The sequence below is a fragment of the Gossypium hirsutum genome, chromosome D11 (genome assembly GCF_007990345.1).
Source record: "Gossypium hirsutum isolate 1008001.06 chromosome D11, Gossypium_hirsutum_v2.1, whole genome shotgun sequence".
Classification (NCBI taxonomy): Eukaryota; Viridiplantae; Streptophyta; class Magnoliopsida; order Malvales; family Malvaceae; genus Gossypium; species Gossypium hirsutum.
Window position 1 is genome coordinate 69,176,936 of NC_053447.1, and position 23,055 is coordinate 69,199,990.

The window sequence follows — 23,055 nt, forward strand, 5'->3', positions numbered from 1 at the left end:
CAGCAATTTTTTTTGTAAATTCGGACCGGCCCCGGACAAAAAAAGCTTATCTTATCCAAGGCCCGACCCGTTTAAAAAAATGGGACTTATTTTTTGTCTAAGCCCATTTTCTAAGACTACATTTTTGCCAAAACTCTCCTACTTTTCGAGTGACCAGTATAGCCCAGGAATACAACCAATATAAAACACAATAGACAAGCAAATAATGAATTAAGATACACAGATTGTAATTATAGATGATATAACTCAAACCCGAGCATTCAAAGATGGAAACCTCAACTTTTATTACTATACCAAGGACTCATTCACACTAACATTACATTGTTTAAAGAAAAGTATTGTTTAATTAAATGAAAATTGAAAGATATTTCAAAGTATTAACTGTAAAACTTTCCTTTAAGAATGGTCGAATTAAAGGTATAGAAATAAAAATTAAAGACAATGAGCTCACACATAAAAGAAGAAAGAAAAAAAAAACATAAAAAGTATATATATTTTGCTGAGTAAAAGGGTTTTTTTTCTTTCTTTTTAGTACTTGTGTTTTTTCAACCTTTATAAATAAGGTCCCTTCTCAATCCCCTTCTCAATCTTCTTGTGATCCTCCAGGCTAATCATCACCTTCATCATCACTATGTTTCTTTGATTTCTGTCGGTTCTTTTTCATCGATGTTTTCTTACTGCTGCTGCTCCTATGGCGTGAAGAACCACTTTCTTTCATTTTGCTACTCTTTCGACTCATTGATGTCAATTTCTTGCTGCTTTTATGTCCTAAGGATGACCCTTTTTGTCCACTTTCATCACCGGATGAGCCCTCGGATACGCCGCTGCCGCTTCGTTGGCTCGACGAAGCTGCTGATTTCCCATCGTCGCTTTCGTCTGATGAAGCTTTGTTCGATTCTTTACGGCTCAATGAATGTGATTTTCTGCTATCATTGTCTATTGAAAACAATGACCTTCCACTACTCTTTTGGCTAAGTGTACGATCTCCATTTCGACTTTTTTGTTGCGTTAAACCTCTATCGGCACTGCTGCTTCGTGCGGAAGAACCGCCATCCTCTTCGTCTTCAGATCTCTCTTCGGCGATGGTAGGTGTGACGTTGCTGTCGGCTGCCTTCGTCTTCCCTGCGGCATCGGCACCGTCTAAGAAATTGAGCTTGGTGGAGATGCAGTTTAATTTGGAAGAAATGGAAGCGGGAAGAGTGGCCGGAATATTGTTTTCTTCGGTGGCGATGGATAGGAAACTTAAGACGGAGGCTAAATCACTGATTAATGGCCTAGCAGCAGCTTCTTCTTGGACACACATGGCTGCTATTGCTACTGCTTGATTTAATCCTCTTTCTGGGAATCGTTTCTCGAGTAATGGATCTGCCATTTGTGAGAAATGTTTTGGCTCTTTGAATATTGGTTGCGCCTAAATTCGAAAATTCGATTCAATCAATTTAATTGATAAATAAAAGTTAACAATTTAATTATTAAAAACTTTAAATTTAAGTGACAATCGATAAATATCTCGATCCAAAATTACTTGAATTTAAGTGTCAAAACTTAAATGACTTAATTAACAAACCGATAAATCTAAAATATTCTGAACCCAAAAACATTGACCTAAAGCTGAAACAGCAAACCCAAATTGACCTACTCCAACTTAAGCAATTGACAAATCTAGTAAATCGTAAAATGGCACATAAAACAGATCGAATTTAAGATTACTTAAATTTAAAAGAATCTCAATCCAAAATGATCGTTCAAAATCCAAAATTATTTATATAAGTAATCTAAAATAACCTAACCAGCAAACTTAAATAGCTAAATTTCAAAAGGACTCAAACCTAAAATAAACAAAACCTGAATTTTTTTGAATTTACCCAAACCCTAAATGATATATGCACTAGTAATCTAAGACAACATCAACCCAGGTGATAAACTCAAATAACAAAACCTGAAATGGTTAGAGCCAAAATAAGTCGAACCCTAAACCACTTGAAATTGAAATTAACTCGAACTAAAACTAATTTCAACATCTGAAATTTTTAAAACCCAAATTAACCTGCAACTCAACGTGCCAAATTCAAAAATAAACAAGCAAATCCTTAGCTAGGTACTTACCCAAGCAACTAAGTCTTGCTGGTCCTCAGGCATGGAAGGGTCAATAGGTTTTCTTCCACTGATAAGCTCAAGAAGAATAACTCCGAAACTATAGACATCGGTCATTAACGTGGCGGTACCCGTTTTCGTATATTCTGGAGCATTGTATCCATGGTTATCCATCATCCTCGATTGCATCGGCATCTTACTATCGGCCGAAGACCCAAGCTTGTCCAGCCCAACGTTGGAGAGTTTAGGGTTGAAGTTATCATCCAACAAAACTTTAGAGGACTTGAGGTCACGGTATATTATAGGAGGTTTAGCCTTTTCATGCAAATATTGTAGACCTTGTGCTGCTCCATATGCTATTTTCATTCGGGTTACCCAATCTAATGGCTGCCCTCCAGGTTTAATATCTACATTTTAGTTCCACTTACACAAATGTTAATTACAACAAAAAGATAAAAAAAATAATAATTCCAGCTTAAAAACATCTATATTATATATTCTATACATTAAATTCATCCTTAAATATCCACTAAAATCCAAGGGCATAGTTGGGGGCAATTAGGGCCTTTGCCCCTCTTGGCTAAAGGGGAAATTTCTTTTAATCCTCTCTAAAAATATTCAAACCATCAATTTAAGTTATTTTAACCTTTAATTAAATGAAAATTTTATAATTTTATCTCAACGATTTAATTCGTAACTTAATTACTGCTCAAATTTGACATGCAGTATATTTAAAATATGTGGGGTTAAATTCTACGGCTCTCTTATCTAGTTTATAATTTTATCCAAATATTTTCAAAAACATTCTACATTCAATCCGAACTAGTATTTGACATTTAAATTGTCAACTAAGTTTATAGAAAGATATCGTTTATACCATAACAATACTTGGATCACTTACTCGGAACATTTTAAAACTTAGGATCAAATGAAAATCTAGACGATAATTCAATGAATATTTAGTGCAATTAACCCGAAAATGTTTTAGCATGAAAATGGAAGAGGAACCCCAAAAGTTCAATATGCACATACCATGAAGATGTTCTTGTACTGAACCCCCTGACATGTATTCATAAACCAAAAGCCTTTGGTCTCCATCAGCACAATACCCAACGACACTAACCAGATTTGGATGCTGTAAGAGACTGAGTTGCCCAACTTCAACAAAGAACTCATTGCTCCCTTCCATTGCATTCCTATCAAGTTGTTTCACAGCAACCTCCTATATGTCCAAAATTTCCAATCAAATCCAATCAATTAAAAAAAAAAGATCTTAGTAAACGAGACGGTGTTTTACGTGTGCATGTATCTGATACATATTCGAACATGATATGATATGACAAAATAAACACATAAAGAGAGGACCTGGCCGGTAGCCTGAATAGTTCCCTTGTAAACTTTGCCGAGACCGCCTTCACCCAATAGACATTCTTGCCGGAAATTCTTGGTGGCAGAGGCTAGCTCACGGAAGTTGAATGCTTTAATGGAGCTATTGTTGTCATACTCAGCTGGGGTACTAGGTGCCTCCTTATTTTCTGTATCAGCTGTATGAATCATTGAATTAGTTTATAATTTTACGGTTTTTACGAAGATTAAATCTTATTTTATTCAGTTTGAGGTTTAAATACAATTTTATCATATATTAACTTATAATTTTATAAATTTTCATAAATTTTCCATTTTAAAGGATTCAGCCCTCTACCTACCCCGTCACCTCCCCTGCGGGGATGACTATGTCCAGGAACAAGGCGTAGCAAGTGCTTTGGCTTCATTAGTTAAATGGTAGAATTCTATTTTTACTCCCTATTAAAATTCAATAATTCAATTTAATCCTTTTTTAAAAGTAAATAATTTAATTTAAATCATTTTTTAATATTAATTTCATTATAGATTTTTATAATATGCACTCAAACTCATGTCCTCCTATACTAGTAATAATGTCAATGTCAATCGAGCTAAAACTCAATCGGCTTAGTTTAAATCATTCTAACACCTTCAAATTTTTTTAAATTTTATCTCAACATCCAACACAAATTTTCTTTAATATTCAATTTTTTCTATTTGCCTTACTAGCTTTAAATTAGGTTTTTTTTTTTAGCTTCTTTTCGTTCAAATCAATATTCATGCCAACACCTTTAAAAAGTAACATCCAACATTTTTTTTTATATCTCGATCTTTTATTAATAAAAAAGAGGGCATACCAGTTACAGTTGGTTGAGGGGGCTGGTCGATGTTAACGTCGACATGCTCCCTTCTGCTACTACCTTCCTTCTTACTTTTTTGCGACGAGAAACATGGGAAGCAATTCATCTTATTATACCTTTAGCGAAAGAGTAGGGAAACGCGAGTTCGGTACGTCGAGAAAAATAAAAACTATAATCGCATCCAAACTAGCTTATATAGATATATCGATGAATCAAATTAAATTAAATCAAATCAAATCAATGAAATTCCTAATTGAAGAGAATAAAATCGAACCTGCCGGGGACATGAAGGGGTAGGGTGGGGTGGGTAGCCTTCAACAAATTGAAGGACCCCTATTGGGAGCAGGGGGTTTTGCAACCAGGGAAAACAACAAAAGATCATGAGAACCCATGGTTTTGGAAAATAACCAAATTATAAAAAAAACCAAAAAAGGCAGAAACAAAATATTGTAGGTATTTTCCTCCAAGTTCTCGGAGAAAATTGGGGAGAATTGAGTGGTTCATTTTCTTTGAAATATATATTCAGATTCACAATTTCTGTTTTCTTTTTTAAAGCATTTTAGGGCAATGGACCAAAATTTTTCTCTTGTAAATCCAGCTTATTGGATTGTTATTATTTTTATTCATTTGTTGAACCATTCTAACCATTTTTCTTTTGTAGAAAATTACAATTAAAGCAGCTTTTTAACTTACATTGGGAAGCCGATTGAGTCTTAGCTTGATTGGTATGGATATTGTTGCCGGTGCAGGAGGATGTGGGTTCGAGTGCACTGAAGTGCATTATCCTCCTATTTATGGGTTGGGAAGGGACTATGGGTAGTTTTAGGCATTGTGTCAAAAAGAGCAGATATGATCAAAACGTGTAATGAGATTAAACATTGTTGTCAATGTAGGAGGATGTGGGTTTGAATGTATTTCAGCGCAACTATGGATAGTTTTAGGCATTGTGTCAAAAAGAGTAGATATAATCAGAACCTATAATGAAATTGTTCAAAAAAATTATATTGAGAGAAAATTTCTAAAAATATAATTTATGAAATAATAAAAAATTTAGTATTTAATGTTTACATCTTTTATCAATTTGACCCTTATTCTTTTTTCTTCTTTTTTTAAGTTAAATTTAGCAGTCTAAAAAGAGTTAGATTTGACCATCAACCTATTTTACGAAAATACTGACTAAAATATTAAATTTTTAACATGGTAGCCCTCATGACAACTCAGGTGTATTTCATTCTAATCTTTTAATATTTTTCATGATTTTTTTAATTTTTTTATAAATTTTAAATTATTTGTTGATATGGCATATAAAACAAATAATGTTATATCAGTATGAAATACACATGAATTGCTATGCAAGTTGCCACACCAAAATCGTTAAAAGATTAATGTTTTAGTCAATATTTCTTTAAAAAAAAGGCGATTTGATTCTTTTTTAAATGTTAATGGATAAACTTAAAAAAAAAAAGAATAAGAATCAAATTGGCAATAGGTGTAAATGTTGAGGGCTAAATTTATCATTATGCCTTAAATTTATTTCTTTGATACATTTTGTAAATATATTGATTTATTAATTTTTTAGGATTTAATTTTAATAACAAAACGAAAATTTTGTAATTTCAATCGCTTTAGTTTTAAGTCCATTATGGGTAATAGATTTACATATTATGAGCTCATAGACAAATAAACCTCATAAGGTGAATATATAAAATTAACCATGATAGTTTTTTTTACCCAAAATTAGGGTATCTACTACAAGTAGTAGTGATTAATCTACTCGTTCCGAGCAGAGACGAAGCTAGAAAATATTTTTAGGGGGTCGAAATTAAATTGTAATTTTTACGATAGTAAAAATGTAATTTTATCATTTTAATAGCCTATATCTTTATCATTTTTAAAGGATTAAATCAAATTTTTATCATTTTTAAAATGCCAAAGGATAATTTTACTTTTACTAATTTAAAATTTTAACTATGCCCCTAATTGTGAGTGCTCTCCGAAAAAATAATGATTGGTCATGAAATATGCTCTATTCACATAGATAAAGATTGAACTTCGATCTTATGTTTCATCCAACCTCTTTTATCTCAACAAATTGTGCTTCCAACTTCAAGCATTCAACCTAAAATTAATAAAAAAATCAACTGGGTTCGAACCTAAAATTCTTAACAATAAAATATTAATATTTATTGAGCTTTAGTTTAGTTGGTATTATGGCAATTTCAACAATAAATAGAACGTGGGTTCAAGTGTACTTAAGCGCATTCGCATTGTAGTATCGAAGGATCAAAGCTTCCCTTAAATGAAAAATTAAATAGATATTATCTTTAAATTTTATAAAATTATTAAGTAGTAAATTGGTAAAATTATACATTGAATTAAAAATTATAAAATTTTAATTTAATCCTTTAAAATTTATAAATATACAAATTAATACAATGCTATTACAACGATGAAAATATATAATTTAATCCCCAAATAATTTTTTGCTTCACCCCTTGAAAGCTCCCTTCACCGCCACTGGTGCGGCTGGCCTTTGTGTTGATCGCCACAAGCCTTTCTCCTTTCTTTTTTTTTTTTTCTTTCACTTTTCGGTAGAATAACTCTGAGATCCTCCTCCACTTTTCCTCGTGGTTTCTGGTCGTCGGAATGGCGGGATGCAAGATTCCCAGCCTCCTCGTGGTCTTCCATGTTTTCCTCAGCGGGGAGTCTCCTTTGTCTTTTGTCTCTTTTGCTCCCATTAAGTCCCTAGTGCTTTCCGTGGAGCATCTCCACTGCTTGGCCTTCGATGGCTTGTGATGGATGCTGATCTCGACACACCAGATCAAGGTTGTCTGATTGTTGTCGTTGTTCTCATTGGCCGTGTCCCCTCCTCAATCGACGGTTTCGGCAAACTCCACGATGGGGCTGTTGCTTTTTTCTGGCCCCGACACTTTGTTGCTAGCAGGCTTGCCGGCAGCGGGTATGACAGCCCTGGTCTCTCCCCTCTTTAGACCTAATTTGGGCCCTTGTTTTTCTTATTTTGGGCTTTTTGGCCTGGTTTGAGCCCTTGTTTGTATTTTTCTGGGCTTGATTTGGGCCTATGCTTGTACTCTGCTTCCATGAAATATTCCAACTCAACCATGTTCAAAGTGTTGCAACAAAATCAAAATCTTCATTTTACCCTACTTTTTGGGACTTTTGTAATAAAAGGATTTCCACCTTTGTTTCTTGTAGCATCTAACAAATGCTCTATTAGACTCATCCTTTTTTATTAGGTGATGATCACCCGATTGAATTGAGTAAAAATTTCGAATTATTGAGTCTTATTTTATCACCTTAATTCGATTTGAAATTTTTTTGAATCGAGCAATATGAAATGAAATTCAAGTCAAGTCGAATCGAACGAAATTGTTTGACTTAAATTAAAAAACTAAACATATCAAATTAAAATATTGTGATAAGCTTAAATCATTAATTAACTTATATGAGTCTTATAATTATTATTTTAGAAAATTTTAAATTTTTTAACTTTCTTTATATATTCTTTAAACTTTTTAAAAAAATTATATTCTTTTTAAAATATAATTTTTTAAATTTTTATAAAAATTTTGAATTTTAAAAACTCTTTTGATTTTTTTTGTAATTTTTGTTGAGAGTGTGGCTAATTTGTTCATTTTCAAAATTGACAGAGACCAAATGGGTATTTACACTAATTTGTTATTCAAGTTATTCGAACTGTAAATTCAACTCGACTCGAACTTAAAACTTAAATTACTTATTCGAGTTGACTCGAAAAAAATCAAATAACTCGATTCGATTAAATCAAAAATTTTTTTTTCAAATCCAATCAAGTTTTGCTCACCCTTACTTAAAATGTCAGCAGGTTGAATATCTACAATGTTGTAAATTTTGAATTCAAATTCAAAATATGCTTTAAAACATTATTATGTTTGTTGTCCATATTAAATTCAAGTATTATTATTCAAATTGAATTATTTATTGGATATATGAATTTACTAAATATTCAAATTCAGGAAGCTCAAAAAATATTTAAAAATAAAACACGTTCAAATAATGAATATCTGAATTTGAATCAATTAGCCAATTAAGTAAGACTAAATTGGCATAGATATTATTGCTAATGCAGGGGGACGTGAGTTCGAGTATGTTAAAGTGCATTATCTCTCTGAGTCCCTGTATAAATGTAAAGATAATTGATTAAAGATATAGATAAAAATAAATATAATTTATTAAAAATATTTCAAATTTGAAATTAAATTAATTCAAAATAATTAAACGTTCAACCTTTGAGCGGGGCATAGCCAAAGGTGGCAGAGAAGTCCTTCTCTTATATTAGTTTAGCATTATTTTTTAAAAATGTTTTTCAAGTAAAAAACACTTTTTAGCAAAAATTAAAATTTTCTGTTTCTGTTTTTGCTTAAAAAAAGTGCTTCTATAAAAAAAAAAATTTGTCTCAAAAGCAATTTATTTAGTAATTTTTTTATATCAAAAGTGTTTCTTAAAAGCAATACTAAACTAGTCCTTAGTTAAATGGAAAAAAATTTTCATAGCTCCTCCCAAATTAAAAAAAAATCAATTTATTTTTCGTTTGATTAAATGGAAAAATTATAAATTGAATTTTTTGAAAAATTAATAATTTAATATGAGGATTTTTATATAAGATTGTTAGTTTTTATCCTCCAAATTTTATAATTTTATCTCTATCTTCTTATACAAAATTTTTGACTTCGCCCCTCTTTTTTAGGTTTGTTTAAAACTTTATATTTTTGTAAAAATATATAAAATATTTTTACAAAATAAATTTTTTCTAAAAAATATATATAATATTCTCAATAAAAATCCTTACTTGCTATGTAAAGTACATGAAAGTTTAGATCACATTGAATGTGCATTTTGTTGTATTCAATATGTTAAAATGTATTGCATCCAATTCAAAAAAGTCGTTTTATTATTTATTTAAAATTATATTAAATAATAGTTTCTATTAATATTTATATACCTTTTTATAAACTTATATAAAAATTTAGTAATTAAATAATAGTCCAACCATGTCTGGATTAAATTGATAATATATTGAATTTAGTGTGAAAATTTTGTAAGATTTCATTAATTGTGGGTTGTAAGGGGGTCAAAGAGAATTCAGCTAACATGAATTGGGATTAATTGTGATAAATATATAAGTTTCGATTTTAAGGACTAAATTGAATAAAAGGTAAAAATTTAGGGTATTAACATAAAATATTATTTAAGAGTCAAATACATGTATTTGGATATTTTAAGGTATTTAAAATGGTTAATCGAGTTAAATTATTATGTAGATCAAGAAACAGATCAACAGATTGATAATCGCAAAAAAGAGAAAGTCGTCGAGTAGTCCTCAGTGTGGTGTTTATTGCTATTTTGTTTAGGTAAGTTCGTATTAGGTTATTTCTGTTTAATAACTTTTTGGAATTAAATTATGTATGTGTATAAATGTATAAGTGTTGGTATGCTTTATGGAGGTAAGAATTGACATGGAATCAAGGGATTGAATTGCAAAGTATATAAATTTTACATGTTAGAAATGAATTATATCATTACAAGGTATGCAAATGATCAATGTTGAATATGGTGTTATGTTATAAAGATAAAAATATTATAGGAAAAAAAAAGTTAAAGCCCATGTGAGCTTAGTGAATGATTAGGATACAAATGACATGTCATTAGAGTTTATCAAGCACTATGTGCCCGTGATTCCAGTTATCGGGTAATTTTTGCCGGTGCTACAATTATCAGGCAGTCTGTGTCAGTGTTATATTTTATTGCGTACTATGTTCCGGTGGTGGATACCATACCGATGGCTAAAATCTAACATTTGTTGCAGATTCCCGACAGCTTGTGTGAGCAGCATTGAATAATGTTTTATGTCCCGATTGCCAGCTTGTGTGAGCATAATTTCCTCGTGTATCTAAAGTTAATTTACTAAAGTTATCTGGGCAAAACAAATTAATGAATTGAAAGGAAATGGATTATTATGGCATGGAATATTTTTCATTGATTGAATGTGAATTGGGAAGTGTAATATGTTATTTAAATGTTTTGATGCTAGTAAGTGTTCATGACTAACCATTTGGTATGGTAGGAAACATGAAACATGGCTAGAAATACTAGGTTGTTTGTTTATTTCAATTAGTATGTTTATAAATGACAGGTATGCCATGTTTAAATTATATTAACTTATTAAGCTTTAAGTACACTGAACTAATCTTGTTTTCTTCCTTGTAGATTGTCGGATTCGATTTGTCGATTAGATCGTCTTTGGAGATCACACTATTCGTTAACTCTTTCTATAGTTATTTACTCATTTTGGCTCAATTATAAGTGACATGTAAATAGGTTTATGGCATTATATATGTTAAGTTTTGTGCCATCTTGATTTTGAATTATGTATTTGGATGTGAACTTTAAAGGTTGTTTTGGTTGGTCGTGGTGTTTGATAGTAAAAGCATGATATGATGCCTATAATGTATCTTACTTAATGGATGTGTCATTTGTGAAGTTATGTTGTTTTGGTGAATGAATAGACATGAAATGTAGGTATGTTTATACATGAATGATTGATGATTAATGATTGAATTATGGTGCCAAATGTGGCATATTGGTTAGGCACTTGGGTTGAATGATTTATTTTGTGTTTTGGTATGTTTTTGGTGTCTTTTAATAGGTTGATCAAGGGTCCATTGCATAACTTGAAGCTTAAGGGAACCTAGGTTGTGTTTGCTTGTTTTGGAAGGCATTTTAGCCACACACGGATGTGTGCCATACACGGGTGCAGGGCATAGCTATGTGGTCTATTGAATTTAGGTGCAGGTTGATCCACAAGGCCACAGTTTGTTACACGGCCTGGCAACACAGCTGTGTGACTCTGGGTTACATGGCATCAATCTATTATACAGTTTGGGGACATAGCTGTGTGATAGCACCACACAGCCTCAACCTTGTCACATAGTCGTGTGACCCCTATCTTTACTTTTTACCTATCTTTTCATACAAGTTTCAAATTAGTCTGAATTTGATTTCAAGTTGGTTTAAGATCTTTGTAAGCTTGATTAAGGCTCGATTTTGGTTGTAAATCATAGTATAATGATGTTTTTGAATGCTTGATGTTTTAACTTGCTTTTAACTGGAAATTAAGGATGATAAATGTTGTTAATTGTCGTAATACTCTATAGCTCAGGTCCGACAGTTGGACCGGGTATAGGGTGTTACACAATAATACTATATCAAAGCCTTTTTTTTTCCTTGATAGAAATATTATTATCAAAGTTAATCTTATACTTTTTGAGCCAAATACTTAATTAAAAGAAGGGAAAGTATTTGGTACACTACCAATGAAGTTTTTAGATTCCACAAGCAGAGTCGGGGGTTGACAACTGTCATATAAGGGTATGGTAAAATATTTTTTAAAAAAAGAAACATGTCAAAATTTCAAAATTGCTTGTGAAATAAAACAAGTACACTACCAATGTACCAAATACTAACCCTTAAAGAGAAGTTAGATCGAAAAGAAAGTAAATAAGTTTTAATATTTTAAAATTTAATATTCAGGGATAAAGCAACATTTAGTCCCTAAGCTTGGCATTTTTTAAATTTGGTCCTTAAACTATTTTACTTGTTAATTCCTAAACTTGGCAATTTTTCTCAAATTTTAACACTCTAATATTGTGTCATATCATCACCTAAAAATTATCATTTTTATATTAAAAATTCATGTGATGATGTGACACAATCTCAAAGTGCCACATCATCACATGGACCAAAATCGGGAAAATTTAACAAGTTCAAAACTAATATGAACAAAAAAAATTTAGGGGCTAAATTTTCAATTTAACAAATTTAAGGATAATAGTTGCGTTATCCCATATTTTTGAAAAAAATAATCCTTTTAAAGTAGAACAAAGCATGGCCACTTGCTTCCCCAAAAACAATTCACCAATTTTTTTTTCTTTGGTTAAAATATGGCTATAGTCTTTGTACTTTTCAAAAATTTAAGTATTTAGTCCTTATTATTATATTTTCAAGAATTTAATCTTTTTACTTTTCAAATTTCAAAATTTAGGTTCAACTGTTAATATTATTAAATTCAAGTTCATTACAACATTTTTTAATTATATGACTACTAGAGAGTCTTTTTTTTTTATTTCAAAATGTCACAAGAACCAATTTAACAAAAAAATTAATAAGGTTAACAGTTGGACTTGAAATCTGAAATTTGAAAAGGAGAGGAACTAATTTCTAAAAACATAAGTATAAGGACTAAATTCCCATTTTTCAAAAAGTACAAGGGCTACAGGCATATTTTAACCTTTTCTTATCTTCTCTCAAATCTCATCCAGTTATCCCGCAAATCACCCGATTAAATCCAAAAGAACAAACAAATAAATTTTTTCCAAAATTCGTGCTTTGTGAGCCACTAATTCAGTCAGTGTTTTGTGAGAGATCACCGCAATGGCCTTTTGTTTCATTATTTTCGTTTCAATCCCTCCTTATCTTCCTCCTCTTTTCCCTCTTATAATTCTTCCCCCTCACCATTTTCTTTTGGTTTCTAGAAAAAAAAACCCAGATTTTTCTTTCATTTCTGAAGTGAATTAAGCAAAAAAAAAAAGATGAAGAAAACCCTTTTGGACTCTTTTTAATATTGTATATTGAATTATCATCGTTTTTATAGAAAACCCAATATGTTCTTATAGAACAGTTCATTTGTTGTAATTGATAAACAAAAAGTGAAGAGAAAAAAAAAATCATTTTTGTATTGAATAAGTCAAAACCCAGTTCAGGTAATTGAAAATTAGAAGTACCCTTTATTCCAGAAAGATTAATAATCCATCACTAAATGATGAATTTTCATTTTCCTTTTCTTTTACAGCTTTCTCGGTAAACAAACATGGCATCGGTGTTTTTATACCATGTAGTGGGTGATCTAACGGTGGGGAAGCCAGAATTGGAAGAATTTTATGAAACAGAAACGATTGGATCAGCTATAAGAGCAATAAGAGAGTCAACAGAGTGTGGGATAACAGTTTGGAAAAGAAAAACTCATATGGAAATGGCGGAAAACAATGATACGAGACAACAAAGATTTGTGGGTATTTTAACTTCAGTTGATGTTGTGTCTTTTTTAGCTAAACCTCAATGTTTGGAAGACCAGGACAAAGCTATGAAAACACTTGTGTCTGATGTTGTTGTCCCTGACAATGCTCTCTTGAAGATTGTTGATCCTGGTATTAGGTTAGCTCATTGCCCCTTTTATGTATATTCGATCTATTTGCTCAAGCATGTGTAGTTTCAATTATTGTAGACATGCTTGTTATGCTTTGTTTATTAATCTTGTGATGATAATGGATTGGTTGTTATGCTTGGGACTGAAATTTTATGTGGATGTAAAGCCCAAGTAAAATGGAGGTCTTTATACTATTAGTCTTTGTGAGCATATTGGTTTTTGTATTAAAATGTTTATCCATTTTCCTCCATAGTACTTTTACCTCTCAAATACTTTGCTTGCTGTTAACTTATATGCACTTGTAGGAGAAAGATTTTACGATATCGATCTCTTTTTTCCGGTTTACCTATGATGCAGAGTTGATGAATCTTGTTTAGGATCATTTTGGTAGCTAGTTTAAGGTTTTGAGCAGTTGTGTTGAATATCAGTAGTAAGGACATATTTCTAGTTTTATTGCAGGCCAGTGCTGTTCTCTAATGGCATTGCTGACTCTTTTGTCGTTGGACTAGATTGATAGATGCATTGGAGATGATGAAACAAGGTGTGAGGCGACTTCTTGTTCTGAAGAGCACGGTATGGAAAGGATTGAGCAAGAGATTCTCGATCCTTTATAATGGCAAGTGGCTCAAGAATGTGGACAACAGTAGTTGCAATAACCTCAGTATTAATGTCAGTGCCCCTTCATCTGCTGCGTCTTCTGCTTCCTCTTCCTCATCATCCACCCCACCCTTCATGCGCAACAAGTTTTGCTGTTTGTCGAGAGAAGACATAATCCGTTTCCTCATCGGTTGCCTCGGTGCTCTAGCCCCACTCCCCCTGTCTTCGATCTCCTCACTTGGAGCTATTAACCACAACTATAGCTCCATTGACGCTTCCCTCCCAGCTGCCGAAGCAACGCAAAAAAATCCGGGTGATCCCATCGCGTTTGCCATTATGGAGAGCACACCAGATGGTCGGCATAGAATTTTAGGAGAAATCTCAGTCTCTAAACTATGGAAATGTGATTATATAGCCGCAGCATGGGCTTTAGCCAACCTTTCTGCCGGACAATTCATTATGGGGATCGAGGATAATGTGAGTTCGAGATGGCTCACTGATTTCAATAATAATTCCCTAGACAATGGTGTTGAATCAACAAGGCCAAGGAAAATCAGTAGTATGAGCAGTGGGTACAGTCCAGTGTCCCCAACTTTCGGAGTCGGTCGGGGCACGTATAGGGGCAGAAGTGCACCCTTGACATGTAAAACCACAAGCTCGTTGGCCGCGGTTATGGCTCAAATGCTATCTCATAGGGCAACCCATGTTTGGGTGACTGAAGGTGAAGATGATGATGATGTTTTAGTAGGGGTGGTGGGTTATGCCGACATTTTGGTTGCGGTCACCTCCAAACCACCTAGTCTCTCCGCTCTCACACCTCGATCTATCATAGAGCTTCGCCTGGAAAATCATCATTGAATTCCCAAACCCTACCTCTTTTTACCATTTTCCTTTTTTATTCTATTTTATTTATTTATTTATTTTAGTTCCATTGCTGTTCTTGACTTTAGCACCCATGTTTGCCCTCTTATGCAGCACATTTTGCTTTATGAGGTTTAAGAGAGTTATCTGTATTTTTCTAGTTCTATAGTGCAAAGATGCTTATATTATATCTAAGGCTTTTAAAATGAGCAGGTGGTCGAATTGATCAAGTCATCGATCTGGTTTAATGAGTTCTATTGGTCTATTCGAATTGATTAAATAAATCATTAAAATAAAAAAAATCCAATTCAACCGACTGGTCAAACCGGTTTTTAGATCAATTCAACCAGTCTAATACCCTTTTATAGATTGATATTCTAGTTGGTTTTCAGTCCAATTTAAACAACCATGATTATAGCTGAGGAAAAAAAATCAAGAAACAGAAACTGATCCAAATTGATTATGTTTGAATGGTTTTGGTTCATAAGTTAAAAAAAATCGAGGTTATTCGAATTAAATTAAATTTTTTTTAATTCGAAAATTAATGAAAATTACTTCAAAACTTACTAAATAATTTCAAAAAACTATAAAACGAGACTATTTTAACAAAATAAATTCTCAAAACCCAAAATTAATATGGAAAAATCGGACCCGAATTATCACACCGATAATTTGAACCGAACTTTCCCTAATTACAACATCAAATAATATAATAGTTAATTGTTTTAACTCCACAAAAGCTTTTAAAGAAATTATCTTATATGATGTAGAGATTGTCCAATGATCGAACTGGAAACTAGTATTAATCGAAGACTTAAGCAATTCAATAAATAATGACAACACCGATAAAATTAATAAACCTAAAGATAGTTAGACTTACCTATTTAATTAAGTAAATTTGATAGCGTATTATAAATAATTACCACCACACATTTATTCAAACTAGCTTCTAATGTCACACGAGAGTCACATGTGATATTACTCATCTAATATTTAATTAATTTTTAAATGTTATATTTTTAATTACAATAATTAGCATAGAATAATATTTCTCATTTGAATTATTGAATATAATTAAAAATATATGATTTTTTTAATGTAAATATTATAATAGAAATTTTAAATAATAATTAAATTGTTTTAAACATATTTAACATAAAAATAGTTTTACTTTATGTAATTCACACAAAGTAGTATTATTCTAAATAATAATTAATTAACATAATTAAGTGATAATTAAGATATTTGGAATTCTATTCAATTAAAAACTCTATTTTAAATCAATAAAATTAGCACAATTTTTGTTTACATAAAAAAAGTTTAAACTAATAATTATAATTATAACTATAACAACTTTTTTCTATGCTTAAAGTTCTATTCAAGTAATAACTTTATTTTAAAATTACCACCACTTTTTTAATTAATAATTGTAATTTAAATTCTAATTTTTTTAATTTATAATTATCACGACTTCTATTAAATTGTAATTATTTTAAATGTATAATTATCACAAGTTCTATTTTATTTCAACTTTAAATATTATAATTAATTTTAGATTATGAAATTAGTAATATGATGAAAAGTAAAGGGTATTCTCATCAGTTTAAAAAAATTTTCCAAACTCGTTCTTTTATATATATTAAACATTGAGATTGAGCTGAAAATTAAAGAAAAAAAAAGTTGAACAACATGCAATGTAATATAATAGTAGCGATAGAGAATCCCAACTCTTGATTTAGTTGTATTAGGCGCTCAACTCGAAAATTCACATCATGGATTCAAATAACACGGGTAACTCTATTTGTGGCGTGTGAGTTGCTAATAGAGACATTGGTAAGTGACAGTACAACTAATTAATATTGATGATTTGGAAAATTTTAAAAAAATAGATCGAATTGAACTCACACCTAATTTTAACTTCAACTAATATAATAGTTAATTGTTTTAGCTGTACAAAAACTTTAAAAATTTATCATTCATAGAGTGACGTTGTCCAATAATCAAACTTGCAACCAATGTGAACTGAAGACTTGAACAAATTAATAGAAAAATAGGCAACACTAATACAACTAATAAACTTGAAGATAGTCAAACTTACCCTTCTAATTGAATAAATTTGATAGCATATAAATAATTACCACCCACATTTATTCAAATTAAGATTGAGCCAAGGAAAAAAGGAAAGTCCCCCAAAATTATGGGGCATTAAGATGAACAACATACAATGTAATATAATAGTAGTGATAGAAAATCCCAGCTCTTGGTCTAGCAACATTGGATGTTCTTCTCAAAAACTTACATCGTGGGTTTATAAGGACAATTCTGTTTTTGTGACTTGTGAGCTGATAATGATTTGCTTCTACTAATAGTGATAGTGAAATTAGTGGGTGGCAATGCAGCTAATGGTTCATTCTTGGTTGTCTTTCAAGAAACTCTTGAACCAAAATGCAGAAGATTTGGGATGGCGGGTTAGGCCATTTTTGTAGTCAACATATACCAAACCAAAGCGCTTGGTGTAGCCATGAGACCATTCAAAGTTGTCCAATAATGACCATGCACAATAGCCCCTCACATCTACTCCATCCCTGTAAATTTCATTAATTTCTCATTGATTTTTCTAGTGTAAATTAACGAATCTCTATCGGGTCGGGAGCGTTAAAGGTAAAGCCCTCTCAATAAGTGCATAAATCAAGGTTTGAATTAGTGTTCTCACCCTTATGGGAGGCGAAGCTACTATCACCTTAATCAACAGCTTATTGATATTTTTAGGGTTTCCCTTAAAGAAATGAACTTATACTTACTTGATTGCTTGAGCAACAGAAGCAAGGTATCCTTTGTAAAACTCAATCCTTTTTTTGTCATCAAGCATTTCATGGAGTGGGACATTTTCATTTATTTCATCATCCATACCTATATTTCAAAAAGCATTCAAGTTATTAATACTAGTTATACCGGTTAATTCTTATTCAGATTCAAAAATCCGACTCAATTAATTCAAATCTAAATCCAATCCATTTTAATTTGACATGAAATGTCTAGTAACCCGAACCCACCCAATTTGAGTCCAAAAATGATTTCAATCAAGTGTTAAACTTGAATGACCCAAAATCAAAACAACCCAAACTCAAAACCACTTAACTCCAAAATGATCTAAAAATATTAAAAGGTGAATTAGTCCAATCATGATTGACTTAACTTCAAACCAATCCCCTAGTCTAAATTGTTGCAAGCCCTTGACAAAGTCCAAGTATGTTTCAAGTCAATTACATACCATTCTCCATGATATATATTGGTGGGTTGTTGTATGTATGAGATATGTAATTGAGAACCTTCCGCATCCCCCAAGGAACAATATAGAGCCATTCCGATGCAGCCTGCCATAATAGATAATTCAGTTGATTTAATAAAATAGATATTTATAATATGTAAAATATCTTAATAAGTAAGATTTGTTTGTGATCAAGTAATAGAGAGTAAGGTTACAAAAGCCGAACAAAATTATCTCCTCTGAGTTCAATTAATTTAGTTAATTTGTACCTTTTCACCGATTATCCCTCCATCTTCCCATTCCACTGTCAAACATATAATCAAAATCATGAGTTAGAGATCATATATCATGCAGGGACGAAGGGAGGGGGCATGCAGGGGCTTGGCCACCTAAAACTGAAATATTCTATTTTGAACTCTCGAAATCTATAAATTAATCTATGATAAAATTTTAGTAAATTTGTATTTTGACATGCATAAAAATTGTGTCGTAGTTGATGATATTACCAATTTTGGCAACCTGTTGTGCTTTCTCAAAATGACCTTCTTCGACACTATCTTCGGCATGTGAAACCAACCTCGACGTATACTGGTTTAACCCAATGAAGTCCGTGGAGCTCTTGAGTAACTCCTCGTCTTCCTCTGTGAACTGCGGAAGCTGTTCGCCGAGCCGGTCACGCATGGATTCGGGATAGTCTCCGAAATACAAGGGGTGCAAGAACCTGTAGTATACTTCATATTCAAAACTAAATTTTTGTAAAACAAAGTAATGAGTGAGTGTGAGGGAAAGGTATACCATCCAAGCTGAAATTCGACCCGTCTTTCTGCAGCACATTGATCTTCGATTTTATCTGAATTAGCTTCGGCCCATTCACAGTCCACCACTAACCCTATCTGTCCCCCTTGCTTATCCTACAAAAAGAAATAGGTGCAACCAACTCTTATAAACTAGAACAAATTCAAATATAACCATTCTTGACGTTAAGATTTGGAGAGGACTAAAATAAAATTTTAAAAAATTTTGAAGGATTTAACGAGAATGTTTAAAGTTTTTTATAGGTCTAGTTAAAACTTTAAAAAATTTTAAAGGCTTAATGAGAATTGACAAAACTTTTAAAGGGATCTAATTAAAAATTTTAAGAAGTTAGAAAAGTTTACTAAGAAATTCAAAATTTTTTGGGGTAACTAATTTTTTTAAAAAGAATTTAAGGGTCTAAATTTTTTTTCGAAGATTTTAGGGACCCTCAATACCATCCGCGTTTGGTTTGTTGGTACAGTATTGAACTCTTAATTTCGTAACCGTAGATAAATTCGGAAAAAATACAAACAAAAAAAGAATATGTATAATCAGGGGCGGCTCCACTAAAAATGGAAAATTTTTCATTTAAGCAATTTAAAATTTTTAACTTTAAATTAGTGAAGGTAAAATTTCACTTTGTCCCCTAAAAATGATAAAAATTTAATTTAATCCTTTAAAATTTATAAAAATATAAGCTATTCAAATGGTGAAATTGTATTTTATTACTATCGTAAAAATTACAATTTAATTTCGACCCCTAAAAGAATTTTTTGACTTTACCCTGTATATAATTATAAAAATAAGATCAAGATATGAGGAGAGCAAAAAAGTCCTCTCGAGGGGTGAATTTAAAGAGGGCTTTCGCTTCCAAAATTACAAATTTTAAATATAATTTTTTTTATAAATGATAGATTTATAAGTTAATATATAAAAAATTACACTTTTCCCGAAAAGAAAAAGAAATTATATTTAATCCCTCAAAAATGATGAAATCAATATATTTTAAAATTATATTTTGATCCCTCAAAAATTTATAATTCTATTCTGACTTCCGCTAATTTTTTTTTTTTGAATCTGGTCCATCCTATCAAAAGGAAAGTTGATTGTATTGTTTAAAATAGATAGTTTTAAATGCAAAATTGATCCTCAAACTATTCCTTTTTTCACATAGATACCCGATATTGTACCTTGTACTTGCTATGATATATGGAAACAGCAGCAGCATGTGCCAAAATCATATGGTGTGCAGCCAAATATGTTTCAATTGATGAATTGTGATTTCTCCCAGGGGCAGATCTTCCTGTATCATACCCTCCCACAGCAATATGCAATGGTTCATTTATTGTACCCCAGTTCTTCACCCTATCACCAAAATGTTCAAAGCAAGTATCTGCAAATTTTGCAAAGTAGTCCCTACACATTCCCCCCACATTAAAAAATAAATTAGCTTGTTTAACCTTTTCATAAATGTTGCAAATACCATTATACTTACACAATTTGCTTGTTTAACCACCCTCCTATTGACTCATGGAGATGCAAGGGAAGATCCCAATGGTATAATGTCACAAAGGGCTCAATACCCTTTTCAAGAAGGGCATCGATCACATTGTTGTAAAATGCAATTCCTTCCTCATTAACTTTGGTTCCCAAACCATCTGCCACCATATACGAATATTTTAATATATCGGGATAATTATTTGATACGTTGACGGTAAAATTATGTATGTACCTGGAAAAATACGAGGCCATGATATGGAAAATCTGTAAGCTTTGAACCCTAACTCGGATATAAGCTCTATATCTTCCTGTATGTTGTGTGATCATTAATTGTGGATTTAGGGGAGATGGAAAATATATTGAGAGCTGATATTAAAAAGTCATAAAATTTTTAATTACAGTGGATTCAATCAATATTTTACTGAGTTTATACCCGTTTGCAGGTTAACCAATTCTTTATTTTATTTTAAACTAATATATCAATCAGTTCCATGATCGGGTATGGTGTCAACAGCCTTGTTGAAATGCACCATGGAATGCATTTGACAACCCTATCTATCTAATATCTGTAATACTAACCTTGTACCTGTTGTAATGATCCACTGCAACATCAGCATTGCTTCCATCAACGATTTTTCCTAAGAAAATCAAGGAAAATAAGATACTTTTTATATAGATATATATGTATAATATTGAAGATAATTCAAGGTTATTATTATGGGTGAGTATTGTAAGAAATGAGGCTTTTTATCATATTATTCTGATATACCTTCAATGTGAGAGAAAGCATCCCATATGCTTTTACCTCTGCCACCTTCGTTCACACCTCCTTCAATCTGAAAGAAAGAAAAACCGAAGTAATGGAAGCTAAACTCCAACAGAAATAATACAAAATAATAATTTTTTGTGTTCTGAGTTCAGTCGTTGTTTGAGTTATTACATCATTCAGATCATTTTAAGAATAAGCCATTTTAGATTATTTGTTTGTTTGATTTGTTTCGAGTTCAACCCATTTTAGCTAATGATAGTTTTGCTTTCGTATCAATTTGGGTTCGAGTTAGTTGATTTTTTATGATCAAAACCGGAAAATGAAAGAAGAAGAGAAGAAAACCTGATAGGAAGAGGTAGAAACACCGAAGACAAAGTGGGGAGGGAAATCAGCTCGACAAACTTGTTTTTTAGTGTTGGAACCATCATGTTCATCGTCTTCCTTCAAAACATGCTTCTTCTTAGCCATGTTCTTTTTTTTTTGTTGTTGTTGTTATTGTGTCACTCATTGAGAGAGAGGCACCCATGCTTATATAATATAAGCCAGGCTCAGATCACTCTACTACTGTTGCTTAACAGTGTTAGAACATAATGACATTCTCCATTTATTTATTTATTAGACAAACTCAACTATTAGTAAACTTACGTTTTGGTCATTTAACTTTAAAAAATTATAAATTAATCATTAAAAGTTTTCATTTTAGTGTTTAAAGTTCAATGACATTTTTTTTACTTTTTAAAATTAAGTGATAAAATCGTAAGCTTATAAAAATTTAATGACATTGGACGATTTTACCCTGAAAAATAGTGACATTGTCCATTTATTTATTAGATTTTTTATAAAGCCTCCTTTTAGATTTTTAAATATAACTCAAAAGTCTTAGCTTTGTTTATAATTTTATGTATAGTTAATGAAACAAATAATAGCATATTATTCAAAAATATTTTAAAATAAATTTAAATATATTCATTTTTAACAATATATCATCATTTAATAATTAATACATAATTTTATAAATTGTGAATGCATTAAATATAAATGCACAAATTTATCCTTATATTGTAATTTGATAACAAGTATTGGTGTAACGGTAAAACACATTGCACTTACAAAAATAGAATAGGGTTTGAGCTTTGGAGACTATATTATGAAAAGAGATAACCATGAACCTCAAACATGAATTATATAATAGACATAAAAATATATATATATATATAAAAAAGGAGATGTTTAAGATGGTAAACAAATATTTTTTAAGAGTCTAAGACCATGGATGATGGTCAAAGAAAAAAATATCCTAAATCTTATATTCTTTTATATATATATATATAACTTTTTATCACCTTTTTACATACTCAATTGTTTAAAATTAAAATTTAAACAATTTTACTTTCTGTATGTTATTTAGTCTCTGAGTTTGACTTCTTGACAAAATTAAAATATCTTTATCTATTGGGATAGCTTGATATATCATTTAATATTTAAATTTTATAATTTATTTTTAATGTGATGTATTTACATTATTTCCAGTCTAATTTGATTTTTGTATATGAAAAAAGTTATATATTTTAATATTCAAAATAGTCGTGTTTACTTTTTATGCTTAATTCGGGTTTTAAGAATAAAATTTCTATTATTCATGGATAAGTTAAACTTTTTCTTTTTAATTTTTGTAAATTATGAAAGCATATTTTAAAGTATATCATAA

At 31.1% G+C, this 23,055-nt stretch overlaps 3 protein-coding genes across 4 annotated transcripts; 1 reads left to right on the plus strand and 2 right to left on the minus strand.

Moving 5' to 3' along the window:
• Nucleotides 1-255: 255 nt before the first annotated feature.
• On the minus strand, nt 256-4,692 carry LOC107963548 (probable serine/threonine-protein kinase PBL7). Of its 2 annotated transcripts, XM_016900022.2 has the most exons (6): nt 4,573-4,692; nt 4,296-4,414; nt 3,460-3,638; nt 3,127-3,316; nt 2,107-2,501; nt 256-1,411 (listed from the first exon to the last, which is right to left on the minus strand). In XM_016900022.2, the coding sequence occupies exons 2-6, from the start codon at nt 4,402-4,404 to the stop codon at nt 608-610; spliced, it is 1,677 nt and encodes a 558-aa protein (XP_016755511.1). In that variant the 5' UTR covers nt 4,405-4,414; nt 4,573-4,692; the 3' UTR covers nt 256-607. The 2 variants fall into 2 exon arrangements, with proteins under 2 accessions (XP_016755511.1, XP_016755507.1); XM_016900018.2 differs by having other exon boundaries at nt 4,296-4,675.
• Nucleotides 4,693-12,741: 8,049 nt separating this feature from the next.
• Nucleotides 12,742-15,175, plus strand: LOC107963564 (CBS domain-containing protein CBSX6). The gene is made up of 3 exons (XM_016900028.2): nt 12,742-13,114; nt 13,204-13,565; nt 14,067-15,175. Exons 2-3 carry the CDS (start codon nt 13,222-13,224, stop codon nt 15,010-15,012), a joined length of 1,290 nt encoding a protein of 429 aa, XP_016755517.1. The 5' UTR covers nt 12,742-13,114; nt 13,204-13,221; the 3' UTR covers nt 15,013-15,175.
• A 1,967-nt stretch (nt 15,176-17,142) lies between these two features.
• LOC107963576 (beta-glucosidase 42) lies at nt 17,143-21,863 on the minus strand. The gene is made up of 12 exons (XM_016900036.2): nt 21,690-21,863; nt 21,348-21,414; nt 21,158-21,216; nt 20,811-20,886; nt 20,574-20,736; nt 20,269-20,494; nt 19,079-19,194; nt 18,790-19,004; nt 18,553-18,587; nt 18,287-18,389; nt 17,817-17,925; nt 17,143-17,600 (listed from the first exon to the last, which is right to left on the minus strand). The coding sequence occupies exons 1-12, from the start codon at nt 21,813-21,815 to the stop codon at nt 17,423-17,425; spliced, it is 1,473 nt and encodes a 490-aa protein (XP_016755525.1). The 5' UTR covers nt 21,816-21,863; the 3' UTR covers nt 17,143-17,422.
• Between the last annotated feature and the right edge of the window lie 1,192 nt (nt 21,864-23,055).

Coding starts and splice junctions, on each gene's coding strand:
- LOC107963548 (XM_016900022.2), bottom strand. CDS start 4,404: ATGAATTGCTTCCCATGTTTCTCGTCGCAAAAAAGTAAGAAGGAAGGT. Junction 3,639..4,295: donor CCCTCAACCAACTGTAACTG/GTATGCCCTCTT, acceptor TGATTCATACAG/CTGATACAGAAAATAAGGAG. Junction 2,502..3,126: donor AGTACAAGAACATCTTCATG/GTATGTGCATAT, acceptor ACTAAAATGTAG/ATATTAAACCTGGAGGGCAG.
- LOC107963564 (XM_016900028.2), top strand. CDS start 13,222: ATGGCATCGGTGTTTTTATACCATGTAGTGGGTGATCTAACGGTGGGG. Junction 13,566..14,066: donor ATTGTTGATCCTGGTATTAG/GTTAGCTCATTG, acceptor TCGTTGGACTAG/ATTGATAGATGCATTGGAGA.
- LOC107963576 (XM_016900036.2), bottom strand. CDS start 21,815: ATGGCTAAGAAGAAGCATGTTTTGAAGGAAGACGATGAACATGATGGT. Junction 20,887..21,157: donor ATCATTACAACAGGTACAAG/GTTAGTATTACA, acceptor CACAACATACAG/GAAGATATAGAGCTTATATC. Junction 19,195..20,268: donor TATATCATAGCAAGTACAAG/GTACAATATCGG, acceptor TTCTTTTTGTAG/GATAAGCAAGGGGGACAGAT.